Source organism: Perna viridis, chromosome 6, assembly GCF_037379345.1.
Source record: "Perna viridis isolate PV_CMFRI_1.1 ecotype Kerala chromosome 6, ASM3737934v1, whole genome shotgun sequence".
NCBI lineage: Eukaryota > Metazoa > Mollusca > Bivalvia > Mytilida > Mytilidae > Perna > Perna viridis.
In genome coordinates, this window is record NC_142450.1 from 35,486,903 (window position 1) to 35,498,080 (window position 11,178).

Here is an 11,178-nt window from a genome sequence, read left to right on the forward strand (position 1 = left end):
CAATAACATATGCTTTTGAAATCTGGCATAATAGTATAAGTATAATGAAAACTTATTTACCAAATCAATCTATTCAAATGCATTCCATCAGGTTTGCTTATCTCCTGTACAGCTACTTTATGAAATTTTGTTAAATGTGGTGTTCACACGGAACAAAATGATTTTCAGAATCATAAAAATTCTGTCATTTGTGTCAGCCGGTCTTTGCTTTTCCTCAGTTGCCGAAGATTACGACTTTTTAGATAATTTTCGACTGAGCATGTCAATTGGAATATCTTCATCGTCACTTCTGCACTGTTCTGTGGTGTGCAGACTTTTGAAAGAAAAATGTTGTTTACTAAACTATGACAGTGTCACGCGTAAATGCTTTTGGACTTCAAATTGTTCCGAGTTGAGAACTGTTAAAGGCGGCAGAACTTTCAGAAGAAAATCTTATTTGGGTAAGTTAAATGTCTGACAACCTCTGTCAACCAGTAATTTCAGAAATACATTAATCATAGCATTTTATTGTAACGGGTGCATTGCAGATGTAAATTTCTTCACAATTTTTCACGGGTTTATGTAAAATTGATTATGGTCTGTCCGTCTGTCAACTTATTCATTGTTTTTATTACGCTTACTGAAAATGGTCTTAAACGCGGAAGAACGAAAAAAAAAAGTTTTTTTAGGTTATTGTGGTTCATTTCTGTGAAAATGCGTAACCAAGGAAAAAAATGAATTCTGAAAGCAAAATTATTAAGAAAAAAATCATGTTTAGTACAAATCAATGATAAAAAAGATTGAAAAATATAATTTTCAAATGGCATTGTATATTTCAAATTTAGATTTTCTGTATGCAATGTGTATTGCAAAAGACAAGCAGATCGCGGCATAACTATATTTTTACCGTAAGGATATCCTTCCAAATTTTACATTGGTAAAATGTTAATTTTCATCCAGGTCTTAACCATTTATGCATTCTGAGTAATTTTTTCTTTAGAGTAAAATCAATTGTATTCTTCGAAATATCAGTGCAATAATAATTTTGACGCGAAGTGTACATCTGTCCTCGAAAATTTCACTTCCGTGGTTATTCGATATCCCTGGACTTGACTTTTTATGAGCAACTCGACGGGTGTTTCTAGAAAAGTAGACGACGCTTACCCTACCGGTGCACCTTGTTCATGCTACAAGTTTTTAGTGAAGTCCTATTTGCACATTTGCTTTTGTAAATTTGTATGTATTATTTCAGTTATTTCATGTCTTTTGTTGTGTGTTTCTGTTTTCCCTGTCTGGTATTTGTCCCTGGATAACATTATTCTTATGATTTCCACCCGAATCTTAGTTCCCTTGATTACTCTTTCCAAAATTCGCTTATGTATTCCAAAAGTTAGAAGAAATATTTGTAAGATGAATGTTAATTAGAATATTTTATTTGACACTAATATAACCAGACATCCCCTAAAAATAGAACGAAAAAAGAAATGCGCAAAAACCTGGACTTTTACCACCGTAAATTATGTTATTTAGCAAAAAATAGAGACTATTTCACACATTGTGACCATACTAAAGACTTTTGCAAAAGTCTTTAATCAAACTAATTTTACGCAAACTGGTTGATTGTTACCAAAAGGAATATATTGTTAAGTGTTTCAAAATTGATAAACGTCGTCTAATTATTTATGCGTTGAAACTTGTTTAATTTTTTATCGATTGTTTAATACTTCCAACTATTGAAGGTGTCTTTGTGTCTTTGTAGTATCGCGCTGATAAATGTGTTTATCAAACAAAGACAAAGTTCGAATACGATTTTATAATATTTAAGCTGTATCTAGTTTTGTCGGATTAGCCAACCGAACAGTAACCAGTATTGCCTATTTCTATACAATCAATCTTACGTCAGAGGAAGATTTTTTTGTCAGATGACCACTTAAATCTTTAAACTTAACTCATGATGTCATACGGAATGAAAGCATTTCCCTTGAAAATTAAATTGCTGAAATAGAATTTCAACTTTTTTTTATTTTTTTTATTTTTTTTATTTTTATTTTTTTATTTTTTTTATTTTGTTTTTGTTTTGTTTTTTTATTTGGTTTTTTGTTCGTATAGTCATAATACATTTTTAAGTTTATATTACTCTTTGTAAAAGGCAGAGTTTGTAGGATGAAAATGAAAGTGTCAAGTTTCATAGCTTACTTTTTTCCTTCATGAAATATTCAAAACATTGACATTAAGCAATAGTTCAAACCTCAATTATACGTTAAGAAAAAATTGCTTGATCAAAATTTGCTCTCAAAAAATTGTTTATTTACTGTAGTTAATTTCTATGATTGGTAGATTCAAGAATAATCAATAAATTGCAATTATCATTCAAGTACATTAATGATCAAGTATAACATTGCATTGACACATCAAGATCTGCTAAGTATTATATTTTGCTCTCATCCTTCAGTTCCTAATCGTGATTGTAGTGAAGTACCCATTGAATCAGGAAATGGCATTTATAACATCATCCCATTTAACAATGTTGAGAAAGAAATCGATGTTTATTGCGACTTGGAGACGAACACGGGAGGATGGACGGTAAATATGACCTTAATTATGAATAAAACACCGTAGCCATTTTTAAACAAACACAAAAGTATTAATTCAACAGTTAATGTTTCATTCGAAGTCGTTACTGTTGACATTTTTTCCAAATCAAAATGTTCATTTTATAAACGTTTATATTTATTAAACAATAGTATGTTAAGAATGACTTACTTGTGTTTATGTTGTGTTTTCAAGCATATTAATATGCATAAATGAAAACCGGAAGTAACTCTCAATAACAATAACCATATATGGAAATGCTACGTCATACGCCTACGCATGACCGAAAAAAAATGAGTACATCTTCGAAAATAGCTTGTATATAACATACGGAGTAGTCCCCTGATGTGTGTATGGATGCAATATTCGTGTTTAGAAAGTTAGAAGACTCAAGTTATTCTCGTTTTCTCTCACCTTTTCATTTCGTCAGGCATACATCCCCATAGTGAATACATAACTACTTTGCACATTATTTTTAAGACAGGAGGGAATAACTTAAATAGTGACATTATGTGTATCGTTTTTTTTCTTTGCCGCTGGGTTATATTAATAAACAAGCCCTGTAGACTTAATTATGACCAAGAAATAGTGAGGGCGGCTTCTTTTATCTTTGAAGGTTCGGCGACCCAGGTGTATGACATCGATAATAATTGAAATATAACTTCTATTGTCTTATGGATTTTGAAATAAACAATTTACATGAAAAAATTCACACAATACACAGTATAAATCATAATATGTAAATTTAAGGGAGCTTTGTCTGGTACGGACAATATTTGTATAGGTCAGTTAAAACATTTAATTAAAGCAAAACATATCAACAACACGAGGAAGCCTCAGCTCGAAACCCATATGCGTTATCAAATAAAAACAATTAAAAAAATTAATAGGTTTGTAATATCCTCTGTACTGGCAGGGACTTTATATTACACTCACCTGTACTTGTACACTAGTCAGAAATAACGTTCTGTAAATAAAGACTGAAATCAATATTTTCATTGGAGATCGAGATCGGAATAGATTAGAATATGAACTGAATTTACTTTATGTAAAAAGTTCAATCTTACCTGACAGAACATAATAGATATTTCGAAAAGAAGAGGTGTCGTTTCACTGTAGAAAGTCTAATCCTCATACATATGATAGTTTAATATTTCTGACAGTTTTTATCATTTCCTTCTCGGAGTGGTTTAAATTGATACAACTGTAAGTATATATTCGCTGGCAAACCAAAACTTTCAATATTTTCACTCCCATTTGTAGAAATCATGCAACAAATGCAGAAACCCCACTCATTTCAACCTCTGGTCTACGAACTGAGAATAAATAACGTGATTACATGGCTTAATAATATTCGTATGGTTTGAATCATCGTCGATTTTGAATCAATTTAGCTTCAATTAAACGACGTAAGTGACTACAAGGGGAGTTTTTTTATTATATATATATATTAGGTGTAATAAATCAAATAAACCAAAAAAAATTTTAAAATATATTTTTTTGTGCAACGTCTCCTTTAAGTATTTCGAAATTCGAAAGCTTTATATCATTGAAGCGTCAGTCTTTTTATTGAACTTGGTTGAACTAACTTCTCAGTGCTGGATTTGGCTTCCCATTTCGCTATTATGTGGTATTCGATACTAGTTTTCAATTTAATTCTGATTTTTTTACCTTCCCGCCCATTTGGTTCTCGTGCTGCTATTTAAAGATTACACCTTGAAACACGTTTACAGCATACCGGAAGGAGAAGGGGCACTAAATGCTCCCATTGGCCTAAAAATACAACTGAAAATTAATTATAAGGTGTCGAAAAATTTAATTGTGAATTTGAAGACTTCAAGCCATTACAAATGGGAAAAAATGTAAATACTTCCGACATTAAATGGTCAAAAGAATTGCTTGAGGTTTACCAAAATTTAGATTTACTGTCAATTTTGTACTGTTTGGTCACTCCGTGGCCATATTGATGACAAGGACAAATTGTCCACACCAAAGAAACTACTTATTATTTAGTGAATACATTCATTACTACATAGTTTATCATGTGTGAAAATATAATATTGTCTTGAAGTATATATGTCCGAATATAAAAAAAACACACAATATACAATTGTCCAATATTGTAAATCGATATTGGGCAGTTATTTTTTTTAGAATAACGTGGGAACTACTTTTTTCCTTGGAAACTGTGAACAATATGGCTGCCTCCATGTCGATGTCGCTGAGAATATCTGTCATACATTTTGTACCTTTTCTGCATGTAATATTTCTCCTTATTGGACATGAATAGTTTGAATATTGAAATCGTAACTTGTTTTTATGTGCTGACTGATGTATAAATAAATGGTATCTGAATATTTTTTGTGTTATTTTGTAATGCTATGCTGGTCTATTCCTCTCGTTCTGCATTCCACTGCAGACGACCGGTAGTCGTCCACAAATGTCTTCCAACAGTGAAACGGAGCCTGCATCGCAATTTAACACGGACTGGTCGCCGACGTTGAATATCCAGAATCTTATTGTTTACATGCATCCACCGCCGAATGCCATTCATGAATGACTAGTTGCGTGATGTCATGATATAGTAAAAGCATTTGACAAGACTTGTTGACATTTTTCCAGTTGTAAAACAATTATCTTTTTTCATTTTTATTATTGTGATATGTGGTTTTCACGATATAAAATAAATCATAAATTTATGAACTCATTTCAGTGCCCGTTGTCGACAATTTTTTCAGAAGCGTGCGTCGCCGGTTAGGCAAAAAATAAATAACTCAGCCCCGCATCCGTAGTGTTGTATAAGAATCATTTTTCGGCATGCAATTCCAAAAGAAAATGTTTTTCAAAATAATTTTAAAGTCATTTACATTTATAAAAATATTTAGGTTACAAATACAGAAATATTTTCTCCCAAATGTATTATTTTAAAACGAATCGGATTTGCATACCCATACTGTCGCTAAAATATTACTTCGAATTGCTCATTTGCTTTTGTTACTTTGTATGTAGTTACTTTATGTTCTTTGTTGTGTATGTCTGTTTTCTATGTCTGGTCTTTGTCCCTGGATTATATTCTTTTGATTACCGCTATAACCTTGGTTCCCTTGATTACTCTTTCGCGCTGCGTCGTTAGAGGCATAATAGGGATTTGCAGGATAAACACACTAAAAAACTAGTGTTCTAGCATATCGGAAATATAGGTCGACAAAGCCTCGCGAAACCCCCGTTTCCTAGCCTCATACCCATATTTCCCATATGCTAGGACACTGAATATGTATTGTATATTTACTATATAATGAAGACTCTCTATGTCACAACACTAAAGTTGATATTTTTAGGCAATATTCATAGCCCATTGCACCTATACCTTTTGTAATATTTATATGAGTGGTATTAAGCATTTATCAACCACAGGGTTGTTGACGATGCTGATTGATCACAGGTACTAGAATACTTTCTGTATTACTAGCTACATTTGATTTAGTTCGATCAAAGTAACTCTTGAAAAGGGAATGTTGACCTTTAAGTTTTAAGGAAGTAGAATCAGGAAAGTAAAAACTGGTTACTCATAATAGATTAAAATCAAACATGCTTACAATATGTAAGACGGCGTGCAACGTTCCATGACAAATGATACAATTCCAATAGAAACAATTTGAAACGAAATTTCATTGGTGAACTGAATTGGTGTCCTTTCGGTAAAACGTAAAAATATAGATATTTTCTGCAAAACATCCTCTACTTAATTTCATGGAATATATATTGTAGAGTTTAAAAGTAAGTTTTTCCTGGAATTATATTTGCAATATTGGTTGATATCGTATTTGTACATAATTAGAATTCTTCTGAGTGCGTAAATAACTTATGGAATTTATATTATTTGATTTTCAGCACTTTATGCTTGTCTATGTACTTACTTAATACTCGATTTTAATCTTTATACAAAGAAACATTGTTTTGTTTAAACATATTTTATGGCACAATTAGCACATAAATCCTACAAAAAGTCTACTTCATAATAAACTTAACAAATAGAGCATATACATAACAAGCACGCATTAACAAAACATATATACACATATTTATACACATATATATATACATATTTATACACATATTTAATATCTATACATCAATCAAAGAAATCTTACAACGTTTAGAGTGCTTTATACAGCATTGTACTGTAAAGAAGTAAAAAGTTTCTTGATCAGAAGAAAAATAAATCGTTACAAATAAAAACGACATATGTTTTTCTCTATTATAGATAAATGTAGTATAGAAAGATTGACGAGCTTGAATATAAAAAGGGCACTCCAGACAAAAAGCGAATCGCATCTTCTATCACCCGACCGCATTCACATGTAGGACCCTGTTTTAATTCAACACAAAATTTGTCAGCATTCAAATCGCTCGATCGATGTCTTTGTATTGAGTGTATAACATTATAACATCTATTACGAGAATCATAAAATTTAAGTCGTTTTGGGAAGGTACCTCGTTTTTATTTTTTTAAACGAATTTGCACATGTTGAATTTCTGATAATAAAATATAGATCATTTAATAAACTGGCCGTTGATGAAAAGAAAAAATGGGGAATAAGTGGTCTTAATACTGGAATTCTAAAATCGTTTTGACTATGTTGTTATTTGATTTACCATACAATCAGATAGGAAATTGGGGCCTCTTGTGTGGATTTTATAAAACATATTAATTTTTTGTTTTTCTTCTGTTCTGAAGGGTTTTCCCTTTCCGTTTCAAAATAAAGCGACTGGGTTCTCGCAAATCTTGCAGGAGGCTAGTGGCAATACGTGCTACCTCGTTTTGACACCGTTCTAGACCAAGTATATTTGATTTACCACTCACATCCCACGGCAATATATAAGTAAAATATATATTTCCTTTAAGTTACATCTATTTAATGAAAATTGACATATTTTTTACATTGATGATTTTGCTGCCAGACATTTCTGTATACATGGACGATATTTGTTTATTCCATTTATAAACATGGAAAAGTACACACAACTACACAACGAGTTTGTGATTGTTGACGTATTTCTACTTCTGTGAATATTATATCTGGGATAACAATACAAAGTAGTTTAGTGCAGAACATGGATTCAATTTTAGATAAATCAAAGTCAACTACACTTTCTATCACCTGCTTGACAAAGTCAACTACACTTTCTCTCACCTGCTTGACATACGATGCAAGTTATTTTGCATGTTTCATTTTCTTTTTTTATGTTTGTGTCTGTCTTCTAAGTCTTCTCGTTATCTCTGGATTTTTCGTTTTAATTTCTGATCGAATTATGGTTCTTTAAACTTCCCTTTGAACACGTAGAAGAAAAAAATGTCCTATTTTTTATATCATTCTCAAGAGCTTAAATTGACCGTAGCTCTATAAGTTTCAATATTCAATATATTTCTGTCTGAAAAAAATGGGAAATGTTTTTTTAACTGAAGTTGGACATATTAAAAGCGATTTTCAAATAAAATGATCATAATATGCTCAATTAAAAACAATCAAAATATATTTTGCTGATGATATTACAAAACGTTTGCTTATAGCTAAAGTTACATGTGTGTGCGTGTTTATTCCAGGTAGTTCAACGTAGAGTAAACGCTGTCACCAGTTTCTATAGATCATGGACAGATTATAAAACTGGGTTTGGAAATCTCAATGCAAATTTTTGGCTAGGTACCATGAAATAATATTTTTTTGGTCATTTTTGTATATGATATGTAGATATATCGGATAAAACAACGCAATTTAAGCAGATTAGGTAGAATTTTTCTGGCGACATATTGACATCTGCCCTTCTTTTAAATAAATTGCATTTCCGTAATGAACATAATTATAACACAATTCTCTAGAGCACAGTTTATAACAAGGGGAGATAAATCTTTCAAATCAAGACGAAAACATTATCTTTACTTTTATACATATTTTTAAAATTTATTTTAAATGACTCAATTACATATTAAAGAGAGTTTTTTTCCAAGAAAATAATAAAAGATGTTCATAAAACAGCGTATATTTCTTTTTTTATCTTAGGAAATGACAATATTCACACTATTGTTAATCAGAAGCCCTATAAAGTCCGATTTGATCTTGAAAGCATCAATGGAGAAATAGCGTATGCAGAGTACAACACATTTTATGTTGATGACGAAGCAAGCAACTATAGACTTTCTATCGCTGGTTATTCCGGAAATGCAGGTATCTTTGATATCTAACAATAATTAGATTCCTAATTATATGAGTGATGTAATAATTTTATTTATAACTTCTCAGACAATGGTTCATTTTTTTAAAACAACTTCTGCACAGACTTGCGTCAAATATCTTGAAAATATTAAGGCGAAAATTGATATCTTTGAATTTTTAAAGCTATTGTAAAGTTCAAAGGAATAAAGAGAAACCGAAAGAAAAAAATATGTTTAATGAACAATCGGAATATTTTTTTAACCTTTAGGAAAATAGAAATCAAAATGCAAAACAAAAAAAGAAATTTCGTTAAAAGTTAACTTTTCTGTACTAAGATATGTTGCTTTAATTATTGTATAAAACAGGAGATGCAATGGTGCTAGGCAGTAATTCGTATCAGCACAACTCAAACGGGATGGCGTTCTCAACACCAGACAGAGACAACGACTGGTTCTACTATAATTGCGCAAGGGATATAAATAGATGTGGATGGTGGATCAACGCGTGTACAAAGGCGAATTTAAATGGCGTATATAACAGCACGGACACTTCATCAGAGCCCCCAGATAAAATATACTGGGCTAACTGGAAAGGACATGAAGGACTAAAACGAGTTGAAATGAAAGTCAAACCTAACTAAAAAGTATTTTCATCTGTCAGTCTTGCAAAGTTGTCCCTTCATTTAGCATGACGCAGTTCTTTTAGATGTTTATAGTGATAGAAACATTTACTTTAATTTTTCATTGATGTTTTGATGGTGTAATGGTGTATCCAATCAATAGAGAATAACAATGATGGTGTGTCGATTGTTCATGAATCACAAGTTAAAATTAATTCTACAACTTACATTATTGTATTCATTTCTTAAATACTTACTCCTACTAATTGTCAAAATTCATTTTTTTATTTTATAATTTTGTTGCTGCAAGATTGAAGTCTTCACTACAGAAGTTTTATGGTCGCCCTCATGAACTCGTGAATCGTTACCGTGTATCCATATGCGGCATGAAAACTGATTTGTTCAACTTGTCATAGTTTTCCATTCCTCTTTCGACTACCCCGGAGTTAACTTTTTATGAGCAACTCGGCGGGTGTTTCTAGAACGCAGAGGACAATTACCTTACCGGTGCACCTGGCCCATGCTCCCTGTTTTTAGTGGAGTCTGAGAAGCTCATTTGCTTTCGTTACTTTGTATGTTTGATTTTGTTACTTTATGCTCTCTGTTGTGTATGTCTGTTTTCCATGTCTGTTCTATGCCCCTGGATTACATTTTTGAATAACGCTAGAACCTAGGTTTCCTTGATTACTCTTTCAATGCTTGAAACAAAATCGACACAGGTGTTAACAAAAAGATATATAAAACTGCCTAGAGAAGATTTAAGTACTTCTCAATCTAAGAATCAGAAAAAATGTGTATGAAGTGTGGCACATGAAAGGAAAAATCGCAGAGATTTTATTGCATTAACCAAGTATTTATACCGGATACCCTTCAAAAATAACAATCAAAGTGTTTGTAAAATTTGCCTTTTTAAGATATTGATAGGTCAAATTAAGTTGAAATGCACTATGTAAAAATGGAGGGAAAATTTTTCCGAACTTTTTCCTTATATAAGCAACCAAAAAATATCTACATAACACATATTTTAATAACCTTTCAGTTGTTTTCTAGATGTATTGAATATATTGGTGAAAAAAACCAAATTGAGAAATATGATGTGCCGCCCATTGCTTGATTCTTACACAGAATGGTACTTAAGTATGTTTTTAAAAACGCTTTTTACCTACCCATCTATTTCATGTTTTGTTTTGTTTTTTTTTTTACATTTTACATTTAGCACGCCCTAAACCTGCGAGGTGAAGCAACATTTGGCAACATAAAAAACTTGAATTAAACCTCAAACTTGCACGTCTATACTTTGAGAACGACAAATCTTACTTAACAAACCATCACAAAGAAACCGTCTTATTAATTTTCATGTTTTATATGTATTGTAGTTACGATTAGAATAAACTCCACGTTTTATTATACCAAAAACCTATGTGTTGCAGCAATATTCTGTGTGGTAAAAACCTTATTTGCAACGAAATGAAACCGTAATGTTCAAATTCATTCTCAATTTTCATGAGTTGTAATGACAGCACTATTGACTATATGTCTTGCATCCAAAACCTTTTATCGTGCCCCCATTTTTTGATGTACAGAAATCCAAAAATTACTCAATCATAAAATGTACCTCTTCGTGTTTTAAGTATTTTGTATTAGATTTACGTCTACCTCCAGAACGAAGTAGACAATTTCTTTGTGTCCACTTTGTTCATGTATTGTGTTGCTTGACTTTTTATGATCAACTCGGTGGATGTTTCGAGAAAAGCAGAGGACGCTTACCCTACCGGT

General features: G+C 31.6%; 1 protein-coding gene across 1 annotated transcript; it reads left to right on the forward strand.

Moving 5' to 3' along the window:
- Positions 1 to 43: 43 nt before the first annotated feature.
- On the forward strand, positions 44 to 9,677 carry LOC148614730 (fibrinogen-like protein A). The gene is made up of 5 exons (XM_088589031.1): positions 44 to 440; positions 2,432 to 2,562; positions 8,177 to 8,273; positions 8,631 to 8,795; positions 9,149 to 9,677. The coding sequence occupies exons 1-5, from the start codon at positions 158 to 160 to the stop codon at positions 9,421 to 9,423; spliced, it is 951 nt and encodes a 316-aa protein (XP_088445157.1). The 5' UTR covers positions 44 to 157; the 3' UTR covers positions 9,424 to 9,677.
- The last annotated feature ends 1,501 nt before the right edge of the window (positions 9,678 to 11,178 follow it).

Coding starts and splice junctions, on each gene's coding strand:
- LOC148614730 (XM_088589031.1), top strand. CDS start 158: ATGATTTTCAGAATCATAAAAATTCTGTCATTTGTGTCAGCCGGTCTT. Junction 2,563..8,176: donor CGAACACGGGAGGATGGACG/GTAAATATGACC, acceptor TGTTTATTCCAG/GTAGTTCAACGTAGAGTAAA. Junction 8,796..9,148: donor TGGTTATTCCGGAAATGCAG/GTATCTTTGATA, acceptor TGTATAAAACAG/GAGATGCAATGGTGCTAGGC.